Source organism: Vanacampus margaritifer, chromosome 4 (assembly GCF_051991255.1).
Source record: "Vanacampus margaritifer isolate UIUO_Vmar chromosome 4, RoL_Vmar_1.0, whole genome shotgun sequence".
Taxonomy (NCBI): Eukaryota; Metazoa; Chordata; class Actinopteri; order Syngnathiformes; family Syngnathidae; genus Vanacampus; species Vanacampus margaritifer.
The window spans coordinates 30725219-30737823 of NC_135435.1; the positions used below are offsets into that span (position 1 = coordinate 30725219).

At 40.3% G+C, this 12605-nt stretch overlaps 1 protein-coding gene across 2 annotated transcripts; it reads right to left on the bottom strand.

Annotated features, from left to right (window-relative positions):
- Positions 1 to 250: 250 nt before the first annotated feature.
- Positions 251 to 12105, bottom strand: LOC144050617 (prepronociceptin-like). Of its 2 annotated transcripts, none has more exons than XM_077564026.1 (3): positions 11966 to 12105; positions 3451 to 3582; positions 251 to 2091 (listed from the first exon to the last, which is right to left on the bottom strand). In XM_077564026.1, exons 2-3 carry the CDS (start codon positions 3574 to 3576, stop codon positions 1555 to 1557), a joined length of 663 nt encoding a protein of 220 aa, XP_077420152.1. In that variant the 5' UTR covers positions 3577 to 3582; positions 11966 to 12105; the 3' UTR covers positions 251 to 1554. The 2 variants fall into 2 exon arrangements, with proteins under 2 accessions (XP_077420152.1, XP_077420153.1); XM_077564027.1 differs by lacking the exon at positions 11966 to 12105 and adding an exon at positions 5748 to 5915.
- Between the last annotated feature and the right edge of the window lie 500 nt (positions 12106 to 12605).

Below are 12605 nucleotides of genomic sequence, written 5' to 3' on the forward strand. Positions count from 1 at the left end.
CTTAAATGTTGTACAGTTGTTTTATGTTTAAATAAGTCTTATATATTCTATAAACAAAATAACTATACAGTAGTTGTATTTACCGGTAACTTTCACATGGTGTGCGTGCGTATGTAAATGTAATAGAATTAAAAAATATATACTACTTTTGGCCCACCTTGTGTATTCAGTTTGTTCAAAGAACATTTCTATGGTGAACAAAAAAGCCCATGACAAGTGAATCATTTGCTGCATGACAAGCCACCAAACAAATAATCACCTATTTTTATTTATGGACATGTTTTTAAATTTCAGCTATTTACAATCACCAAAAAAACGTACACAAAAAAAGAGCACAATAACAGTTAAAATACCAAACAGTATTACTACTATATGTAGTGTTCATTAGCATGAATGTACTGAGTATGTATGTTAGTCAAATGTCTCTTTATATAATTTAATATTGTTTTATTTTTTCATAATCCATTGGCTACTTAATAATGAGGCAATGGGTGATGGAATTTTCTTTTGTACCACAAGATGGTAGCAAAGTAAAATTATTTAGCTCAAAGATATATAAAGAAAGAAGTCCAATAAAAAAAAAGCTTCAGCAAATTAGTATTATTAGTGGTAAATTAGTAAGCGTATAGAGTGAAGATAAAAAAAAACAAACAGCTATGAAATAGCAAAATTTAAATGGAAAAAAAGGAGAGAGTCACTCAAAACTATTCAGAGGGTTCTTTCAAAAAGTTGATTCATTTGAGAGTAATAAATCAATTTGTACCTATGTGGAATAATTGAAATGTCATATGTATCGAGCACCAGTTCTCACCACAAATTGGCTCATGGTGGCCTTACTCAAAAATCAAGACTTAGAGCAATTAAGACCAAATCAAGTTTTTACTTAATTTGAGTCGAGCTTAACTTTTTTAATAATCGAGAGAGACTGAGGAGTCAAGACCAAGTCAAGTTGAAGACTTATTTGAGTTGAGGCAAAATCCTTTAGGTGCGAGAACTGAAATCACTTTACAACTAGGTTGTGTAACAAAAACAAAAAAATATAGTTTTTTTGATCTGATGAAACGAATCAAACCGTTTTGTTTTAAAATCGTTACATCAGACAATCATATTGAATCTTTTGTGAAGAGATGCATACTGTTGTGTTCCCTGATTAGAACACTAGGTGGCAGTGTTACTCTGCACATTACATTCAGATATGTAAGAAGGAGTGTTCTAAGATGGCGATTACCGAAGCGTAGTTTATGACGAACTACTGTTGCACTCCTGATAGCGTGTTAAGTAAATAGCATTTTTTTTGTCTTCACTCTGTCCTTGTTATTTGTGTCCCGACACCACACATATCCCTACTTACAAGTGATTTCGACTAGTTGAAATGATTTATAGACATGAAAGCATCCTACACAGATAAGCACAGTAATATCAGATATGTGTCACTTGACAGTACATGTAAGTAGATGGTCCACACACAGGCACTAACTGGGATTTGGGCCCTGCAGTGTAAATCCAGCCCAGGATACAAGCAGGACATTGGGGGCGATGGCGTCGGTTGTCCCGCTACACCTCGTTTTGCTGACTGAGCTCCGAGGAGACGCTGTTATACTCTGTGGCCCGAGTGCTCATGCCCAGGTACTGTTTCAGGAACTCGCTGAAGCGTTTCTGGTTGTTCCACTTGCGCGCCGACTTGCGGATGCCGATGAAGCCGCCGTAGCGCTTTTGGTAGGACCTGGCCGGCGCCATCAGCTTCCTGTAACCATGGCGGCCCTTCACGAAGCCGCCGAACCTCTTGGAGACGCCGCTCAGAGCCACGTCGCTGTCGTCCGAGTCCTCGTACCCTTCGTCCAAGGGCAGGGCATCGTGGAGACTCACGTCCCTTTCGTCCAGCCCCAGCGCACGGGTCATGTGATCGAACTTCTGCAAGGCCAAGGGCATCTCCTGCCCTTCCTCCTCTTCCCCTTCCTCCTCCTCAGCAGGGAACAAACCCTCCACTTCCTCCTGGGACCTTTTGGGCATAGATGACAGCGACAAGGACCCACGGCAAGTGTCCCAGGAGGACGCAGGTGAGGCCAAGCCTTCACACCCAAGGAGACACTCCTGACAGGGAAAAAGGTGAAAGGATTAACTTTCTTTGGGTTAATTTTAGAGAGTGTCAAAGTACAAGTCCTTCACTCAGCTCTAAACCAAAATGGTCAACTTTCTGTTCAGTTTAATTTATCGGATCTTCAGACTTTTTCATGTTTCCTGTCATGAGAGACATATTCACCCAAATTAGTTTCAATAAATAAGACTGCAGCTATTTTCTTATCTTCCCAAAGGGCGCGAATAATTGAGTTTTGAGTGTTGTAGTAAGAACCACTAAGTTGCATACATTTTTTCCAGGATACACACTTTCAAAACTGGTGAGTTTATGAGTATGTTGAAGCTCCAGAAAACTCAGAAAACTAGGGGGGCAAAAAAACAATTCAAAGTATAATACTTGTAGTTTTCATTTGGCACTCTCAGGCAAGTATAAATCTAGCCAAGCTGAGCACTATTGTATCCCACCAATTGTGTGGTTGACCCATGACCTGAATTGAACATGATGTCAGCCATTTTGGTTTGAAGCAGCATCACGTGAAATTCTGATTTGTAAAAGAAGTTGTGATTCCCCTGTTCTTTAAAATGGGCATGCCTTCCAAATGAGTCACAAGACCTATGACCTGTGACCCAAATTAAACAGGAAGTCAGCTTGTTTGGTCTGAATCAGTCATTGTAGGCTGGTACCTTGGCAAACTCCTGCTCAGGAATTCGCCCAAATGAGACACATTCGGAATGAGATATGGTGTAGAAAGTGCTATATAAATTCAGTCCATTTACCATAAATGGGTGAAGAGAAATTAGCTTTTTTTAAACTTTTTTTAAACTTTTTTTTTTACTATGCCATCCAATTGGCAAGGCTTGAAATAACTGTTTTTCTTTGAGCAAATTACCCCTTTTTAGGAGCAATTGTTTACAGGTTCATCTCAGTCTCGAAGCAAAGGTTTACTTAAACAACAAAATACAAAATTCAATGTTTGCGTACTTAACACTGGTCAGTGCAAATCATTATGATAAACACACATTGTTCGTTAAATACCTCCCTTTTAATTAAGTGTACTGTTAACTGAGCTGAATGGTGCCGTCACAAGGCAATAAATCATCATTTGTGCCTTTTCTTCATGCCCTCAAATGTCTTTTCTGTGTCGACTTGTCGAAAAGGCGCACACATGCATCCCCCGGAATCAATTAGCCACAACAAATTAGCAAAAGTCAAATGCCAAAAGGCTAATTTGTTGAGTCACAGAGAGGAAGAAGTGGAAGGTTTGCCTCTTATCAGCAAATGAAAATTGAGTCTGTCAGGAAAGCTTAACAAATAGTGTGTGAGCGTGCGCGTGTGAGTACGTGCGTGCATGCATGTGTGCAATATGTGCTCACCATAGTGTTGAAGGTGAGCCGTTTGGGCAGGATGAGGCTGCAGGACAGGCAGTCATCTTGACAGTCGGCATGCGCTCCGTCAGCACAGAGCAGCAGCAGCATCAGGAGCGCCACCAGCGTCTTCATGATGGTCTGCGGGACAAAAATTAAGACGTGACAATCTTTAATCCTGTGCTTGTGTTTTCATTATTTCTCTTTTGTTTACATAGGGACTTAATAACCCACGCAGAACAAAACAAACCTTTTGAGAGGCACGGTAAAAGTTAGTGTCATAGTGCTGGTCATGTGTTGCTAGGCAGAATGTGTATAAGGGTCAATGCGCAAAATATTTTAACCAGTTCCACTTAGCAACATGAAGTTTAGTGCATGTCCATCTTGAGTTTACCCACAAAAAAAGTCTCAAGAACCCATGCCCAAATAGACACAGGAAGTCCGCCATTTTGTAGCAAAGGGGCCATTTTGTGGGTTAAACTTGAGCCATGTAGACAAGACAAATGGATGAAGCTTAACATTTTGTCATGCCATCTCAAAAAGCCATAGTTAAGATAACAGAGGAAGTCTGCCATTTTGGTTGTAAAGCAGCCATTTTCAGTTGACCTTCAAAGGCAAACCTGTCGCCAAAATGTTGTTATAATGCTGCCAAAAAAAACTGCCCGACAACCGCATGTGCCAGACATGGGTGACATTTAATTGTGAAACATTTTAGTTTTTGTCATTGCGTGTGGGTAAAGTTGATGAATCGCCATAGAACATGAAACTGTAGTAACTCAATTCCACAAGGTCAAAGTAAAAAAAATAAATTAAAAAAAGCAGACATGGTAAGTTTTGTCTGATTGTGACCCTATTTGAACCAAATGTACTTGACAAAGTGGTGACGCTAACTTTTCAAACATTTGCGTTTTTGTCATTGCGTGTGTGAGCAGAGTGTGATGGCGAACGGCAGTAACTCAAAAACCCCAAAAAAACAGGACATTTTCCGTATCTCACAATGAGGAGCAGCCTTTAAAAAGAATACATGCACTGAACAATAGACCTTATTAGAGTCAGACATCTTGACTGGGTCTCTACCAGAACACACGCACACAAAAAGCACAAGTGTTGCTAATGACAAGTGACGGAAAAAGATGAGCGTCGTCGTGATAATAATAACTATTGTGCCTTCACTGAGATGCTTTAAAGAACGACAATTTTTCAAGGGCAAGAAGTGAAAGATGACATTTACTGACGCAAAACGAGACGAAGAAAGGTTTTTGACCTCATTTTAGGAGCATTAGGAAAAAGTGAATTTTCCACTCATTAGCTCCTTTTATTGACGCCCTCCCTTAATGCCTCTGGCAACAACACTGACTCATTGTTTCACTCACAAAGATTCACTCACTCACACGTAAATGCTTATAGTGCGTTCAAGAAATTATTCACAAAAAAAATCACACACAGGCCTACACACACACTCAGCATGGCAGTGACGTGTGTTCGCTATATTGATATTATCTATATTAAAAAAGTCCTCCATCTTCATATCTACTTCTACTTTCTGACGTTACTGCCAAGTGTATAAAATTAGCGGGATATCTCTAATGAGCCTTAAAATGCGTGCTCAGCAAAAGTGACTGACAATCAGCATGACGACCGACGAGCGTGACTTATTAATATTTCTATGAGGTCATCGTCGGGGGGGGCAAACATTCTGAACACATCTAATGATTTTATTTATTTTTGCAATCTAAACAATGTGTTAGTAACTGAACAAAACGTTGAGGACAAGTTCACCTTGAAAGGATCCCTTGAAATGGACAAAAGCTGGCTCTAAAACGTTCCCTCAAACCAAGATGGCAGACTTTTTCTGTCTTTTCGAGCATGGGTTCTTGTGAAAATTTGTGAAACTAAAATCTAATTTGTAAGAGGTGGTAGAAGCCAAAAGTTTTAGGATTTTTTTTTTTTTTATACCTGCCATTTAGTCACTCATCTGTCTTCAGGGACAGAATTTGCAAATAATTCTGGAGTTGTTACTGATTTTTTAATAACTGCTTAGTGCTTACTGTAATCTACCTTCTTATTGAATTTTTTTTTTAATATACCCAATTATTGTCATTTTTTTTTGTTGCCTTTTTTGTTCCCATTGCAAATAAGCGACTATACGCTGATTGAATTGAACTAATACATCCCGTCGACTGTCAGGTCCTCCGGGATTCTCCCTGAAAGCAATTAATTTGTTTTTAATGAACCGATTAACTGCTGAGTAAACCAGCTAATTAAGCCCATTACTGTCTGTGCTGGTGGAGGTCTGGTACATTTACCTACAACCTTCCGTCGAATATCCAATCCACAGAAATAGCTTTGAGAGCTCAGGTCTAAGTCCTGTTGAACTTGACGAAAACGTGGTTCGAGTCAAGCGTGGAAAAAAAAGAAAATGTCCGTCCAATGGAAACGTGTAGTTTCTTTTTCGCAATGATTGCTTTCCTCCCATCGAGAACATGACCAGTGTGAAAGTAAATGACTTGCGGCGACCTAAAGCCGGATTATTCAAGGACGATTGAGCACACTGCACATTCTTATTACCAAACTCGAGCTGGTTGGACAACTTTGCGGTAGTTTTCCTCGTCGTGTTTCTTTTTTTTTGAATAATTGACCACTCATTTGCATGCAGGGTGCAGAATATATTTAGATTACATTTATAATCTTACTCCTCTTATGTTGAATATACTGTATATTCATTTATATAAATACATTCCCCTCCAAAGGTTTTGCAATGGCAAGGTCAGATCCTTTGATTTTGTTGTATACTGAAGACAGTTTAAGGATAAAAGTTCAGAATTCCAGCTTTTATTTTTGTGGTATTTGCATCTGCATCTCGACGCGTTAAACAACATAGGGCAGAGCACCTATCGCTGGACATAAACCCAATAGAGCATGCATTTTACCTCCTAAAGGGAAGACTGAAGGGAGAAACCCCCAGAAACAAACAAGAACTGAAAAAGGTTTTTCTCCTTCGCGCCAACTTTCTTCTACCTGTTAGGAAGTCAGCATTCTGCCATGTTTAGCCAAAGTTTTGGTAAGGTTGGTGCAGAACCAATTGAGCGTTTTCCTCAGTTTCAATCATGGCCTTCTCCGATTTGCAGTCAGGTTTCCGGCGAGGTCATAGCTGTATTACAGCTACAATGAAGGACCTGGGTGAGGTCATCACGGCAATGGACAACAAACAGGTCTGCTTTGCCACCTTTGTTGACCTTGCAAAGGCCTTTTGATTCAGTTCATCACACTATTTTGCTGAGAAGGCTTTCCAGTATCGGCCTGTCTAGTGGCTATTGTGAATGGTTTGCCAGCTACCTTTCTGACCGTGTCCAACAGGTGAAGGCTGAAAATGTTATTTCAGAGCCGTTGCCAGTCTCTAAAGGTGTGCCACAAGGCTCCTTTCTGGGCCCAACCCTTTTCTCCGTCTACATCAATGGCATAGCCACGACTGTTGTGAATTCCCAGACTGACCTCTAAACTGACGACACAATCCTGTATTCGGTTGGAGCTTCATTGAAAATGGCGGCGTCCTCTCTCCAGCTCAGCCTTCCCTCTGTGGAGCAGGCCTTCCATAAGCTCCATCGTCGTCTCAACATTGCTAAGACCAAGTGCATTTCTTTCAGCCATAAGCAAGTAATCAGTCATCCTACTATTACTTGTCCTGACGGATCAAATTTGTCACTTCTTCCAAATATTTAGGTATCTGGTTGGATTCATCACTATCATTTGCCACAGACATCAGTAACCTGCAAACTGAGGTTAAAGCCAGATTATCTTTCCTTTTCCGCAATAAAGCCTCATTCACTCATGCCACCACGATGTGCATGCTAGTGAAGATGGCGTTGCCGCCTATTCTTCATTATGGAGATATTAGTAACAGAATAGCACCAAACCCCACTCTTAAAAAACTGGACCCTCTATCCGATTTTGTAACAAATGCTCCATTTCAGACACACCATTGTGATCTTTACAAATCAGTGGGCTGGCCATCAGCTTCATCACTGGTTTGTCTTTTTCTATCAAATTTTTCTTGGCCTGACACCGTCCTATCTGTCATCACTTCTTCATCTTGCTCGGAACACTTACGGCACCAGGTCCAGTGAGCTCTTTAAGTTTATCCCTTGAAAAACACTCACTACTTTTGGCTGTAATTCCTTTCGATTCGCAGCAGCAAATGATTGGAACACCCTACAGAACAAACTCAGACTCATTTCTCTGTTCTCGTTAATATAAGCACAGGTGTCCTTCTCTTCTTTGTTTATACTTATGTTGTGCTTTGTTGTTTAGTTGTATGTTTGTGTATTGTGTTGTATGTGTTCATGTTCGGCCTTCTTGCTTGTCCAGGTCATGTTTGTAAATGAGAATTAGTTCTCAAACATTCTACCTGGTTAACTCTTTGACTGCCAGACGTTTTCAGAAACGGGATGTCGCCAGTGCCAGCCGATTTAAGCATTTTGACTGATCTTTCAAGGTCCACAGAAAATGTTGTGTTTGGACTATGGAAACACACATACTACCAAATGAAAGATTGAACTCTCATCTTTCATCAGAAAAAGTTTGGTTCTACCTTATTCCGTTCTTCAGTAATCAACAATAGAAAATGGTTACTTTCACCGAAATTCTCTGTTTTGAAACAAAAAGCGGAGAAAAAGAGCTTTTTGTGAAACGATGTTATTTCATGCACTCTAGTGAATTGTACACTTCTTTTTGTCCATGAATGATGCCACAAACACCTAAATAGTGCTTTACTTCTGTAAAACGCTTTCACCAACAATGAAAAAGTGTTTTTAGTTTGCAAAATACGTTTATTTCCATTCAACAGTGTAACAATTTGACAAAACAATTTCGCAAACTATTTACAAATGTGTGCAACTGTGGTACTATTTACAATTATGTGGATGTTTCAAATACAGTTTTTCTTTTTGTAACGCTCCCATGCGTGCAAGGAGACGCAGCAGGATTTGCACAACAGATTAGTTTCACTTGCGATGGCTCCTTTCGCGTGCAGATGTTACACTTTCTTGACGACCTTTTTTTCAGGGGAATAGCAAGTAGCAGACTGTACCCACTCCTCCGATGAATATGCATTGGACTCGGGGCACTCTTCGTTGTCCGATTGAACGTCTGCCTGAGTGTTGTGCTCCGTGTTTTCCGGTGTCAGCATCGCTCGCCCGTGAACCTTTATAACGTCGTCATAGCCGCCGCGTCAGCGCTTCCAACTTCGGCGTCAACCTCGGAGTCACCATCATCATCATCGATGATGATCATCGTCGTCATCAATGTGCTCTTTATCGTTGGTCGATGTCTTTGAAAAAAACGTCTCGACCGTGAGCTGCTTGCAAGCGGCCGCCATTATGGCTTCTTCAGCCAATGTCCCCTCAACACTCTAGCCCCGCCTCACGTCTTCTACTGACGCCACCCAATCTTGTCAAAAGAGAGTCATCGCTGCCCTCTAGGGGCCAAAAATAGTCATTAGGCACAACAGACTTGATGGAAACTTTCACCACAGATGCGGAAGGGTTCCCTCTACCCGTTTAAAAAAAAATAAAATAAAATGGGTGGACGTCTTTTAACGTCTTTGGCGCTCCTCCGTAGGTTTTTGCAGAACGTCATTTAACGTCTTTGGCAGTAAAAGAGTTAAATAAAGGTAATAAAAAAAAGCACTTCAAGAGAAGAATGCAACAGTCTGGTGAGGTCAAAAGGCCACAGGCTTGATGCAATAAATGCACGTAAGGGTTTTGCCACCAAATATTAACTGTACAGTATATGAGTAATGTCAGAAAAGGTCCAGGACTGCTGTCACAAAAGATTTACAGTATTTCAAATTTCTTATTTCTCATGTAACTTTTAAGAAATGTACTGTCAGTATTGTACATTTCCAATATCGCCATTTTCTATCTTTTATGGCTGTATACATGTGTAGCTGGTCATATTGTAGCTGGTATTTGGTGTTCCAAAGAAACAAATAGAACTGGCAGTGTCAAGGAGATTTTAAGAATTCATTATTATCCGCGTCACAATTACTGCTACATACATTGAACTACGGTATGAATAAACATCAGCATTGAAGCAAAAACATCCAGCTTGTAAAGAAGCAGAAAATGTCTCATAATTAAAGCCTATCCATCACATCCTGACAGTCACATCACTTTATCTGTCAAGCCCACTCAAAATACACTCTGCCCTCTTTTCTTTTATTTATTGATAACTACTGGCTGGCCAATCTATATCACCAATCAGCTTGATTGAAATGCTAATTGACTCCCACTTGTGCTCATCAATGTAATCACTATTGCTCATTGGTTTCCACCACGAAAGCATAAGAAAAAAAAACATAACATTTTGAAGTGCAACCTTCCAGAAACTACCAAGTGGAGGTAAAAATCGCAACTTTTTTGTATGTGGTCAAGTATTATTTAAAATTGTTCGGATTCTTACTATGGTGGGGTTATTACAAGCAGACACGGTAGGCTAAATCCAATTCCCCTGTTCAATGTGTCTAATCACCCCGGTCGACTAATGGCGCTGGGTTCACGCACACGCACAAATATGGGGTCATATCCGACAGTTTCCTATTGATTTTCTTTGTTCGGCTCTCCAAGGTGAGATGTTGTTAATGGCTTGGTTTAATTTCTATTTAGACGGACTTGTCTGAGAAAAACCTAACGAGCGCTACTGGCGACGCCTGAATAGCGGATGGCGAGCATTGAAAGTGTTACTGTTCGATTGCCTCGCTCGATTTAAGATGTGATTAACACTAAATACATAGAAGAGTCAACTAACATTGGATTGAATGTGAGCGTGATTCTTCTTCTTCTTCTCTTAGTCTATGTTGAGGCGCTCCTTCTTTTGAGATAAGTAAAAGCCAAAGAAAAAGCACACCACACACGTGCAGGTCTTAATCCTGTCGCTTTGTGACATAAACGCGTGTTTTACAACATCTCTTTTGTGAGCCAGTGTAAGAAAACGAGACCCACTGGGAGGATAAAGACGGTCCACCTTGCTGCCCTCCACAGAGGAATACACAGGGACCCCGTTGTTTTGGGAACATTGCCTTTTTGGATTAACAGTAAATCACCGTCGCATTCATGCCGGCATTCTGGCATGTGACCCGTGACTGCACACTATTTTAATCCCCTTTTATTCTGTTTTTACAGTCTTTAGTGGACGCTGGTCTCTGAAGGGGTCTTTGATATTTTCCCATGTTGATATATCTCATGTGGACTGTGTAATCCCTTTCATGCAGAGACTGCAAAATTGCAACAGCAATAACAGAAGGTCTGCATGTATCTTTCACACAGCGACATCGGCATCATGGTGGATTAAAAACACAGGTAGGATGTTAAAATTCCCACCCTGTTCCCGGTATTGAGGAATCCACTCACGCACAGTTTTGCTAGCATGTTCTCGACATTGAGACAACGCAGGTGGAAAGGATGGGTCAGTGACATGTTGTGTTACACTTTATGTCGAACATATAGTATTTACTAAGTACACTTGGGTCGAAAATAACCCAAATTGGGTCAAAACTGGACCGACCTAACCTTTTGATTTTTAAACAAATTAAATTTTTAATCCACAAAGCAACACATTTTTTTGTCTTGTTTTGTGTTTTTTTTTTTTGACCCAACTTTTTGGGTTATTTGAATAATCCAACTGAATTTAGTCAAATATGAACCGACCCAACTTTTTGAATTATTTTTATTCAAAGTGTTGCGTCAAATTAATAATAACCCACAAATCAACCCGGTTTGTTGGGTTGTTTTTTGGGTTATTCAATTGACCCAAAAGTTGGGTCAAATGAATAACCCTCAAAACAACAATTGAACTGGGTGAAAAATGAACATACCCAACATTTTGAATTATTTATCCCAAAAAGTTGGCAAAAATTAATTTAATAACCCACTAAGCAGCCCAATGTTTGGGTTGTTTTGTGGGTTATTCATCTGACCCGACTTTTTGGGTTAATTCAATAACCCAAAAAGTTGAGTTGGTCCCCTTTTGACCCAATTTGGATTATTTTTGACGCAACTGTTTTTAGTGTGTTATTGAATTATAATTTTTTTTTCTTAAAGAAAGTAGCTTTACATTTTACATTCCATATGTTTCAAATGATTGAATAACATCTATTGGATCATATTATGAATTTTCTTAATATATTTTCTATAGCAGACTTCCTCAAATAACATAATGGAACTTTAAGGCTGATCCACAATGCCCACTGGCTTAAACGGGAAAAACGCTACTGATACATTAAGTCCGTATGGGTCCATCCACATCAGCGGAGCTCTAATGGAGTTCAAGGTTCACACCGTTCTCATTACCCATAGTGTCTTGCTGGTGACAGACAACTAAATGAACTTCATTTATTTGTCAAACTTGATTGGTTACTTAAATTAACCAATCCAGTCTGATATGCTGCTATAACAAATTCAAATGAGTTTTAAAAATCATATGAAAACCCCGCCATATCCTCTGCCCGCCCTGACTCGTGCACTCCTACCCGTGTTGGGGTGACAATCCTCAAGGTGGGGGTCCTTCAGGTGCAGGCTGGAAGAAGTAAGTTTCCTCGGTAAGCGACGGCGTTTCTGGCTACGTGGAGGATGCAGGCGAGAGCTCTTATAGGGATAAGTCCCCCTTCCCCCTCTACCCATCGCCATCACTTGCCACCAATCACCCTCCTCTGCCGGTCCACACACTTGCCTCCTCCAAAGTCCGCATGGAGGGGAGGAAGGAGAATGCAAAACACATGCACATGTATAAATAATTGCAGTGTTACAAAAAGCTCTAAATGCATAGAATAGTACAGCACTTTTTAATGCAGCTTCCCATCTGTGTTGTAGTTCTGTTGACAAACTTGATTTTGCTATCCTGTGAATCGCTGAAAAAAAAAATTAGCTGTCCCTAGGAACTGCTTCACATCTGTGTTACACTGACATTGACTGTTAAGAGTTCTATTTTCAGAGAAAGGCAAACGTGCTCAGCATAAAAACTGGCGCGTCTTCATTTTCGTGCCAGGTGAAGTCTAGTTTACCACGTTTGGGAATTTGGAAGACCAGGCTGATCTGACTGATAGACTTTAGACCAGGTGAAACTAGGTCAAAGTTGTGGCGCAGAAGATTTTGGGTGGATTTGGTCCAGGT

Coding starts and splice junctions, on each gene's coding strand:
- LOC144050617 (XM_077564026.1), bottom strand. CDS start 3,576: ATGAAGACGCTGGTGGCGCTCCTGATGCTGCTGCTGCTCTGTGCTGAC. Junction 2,092..3,450: donor GGCTCACCTTCAACACTATG/GTGAGCACATAT, acceptor TTTCCCTGTCAG/GAGTGTCTCCTTGGGTGTGA.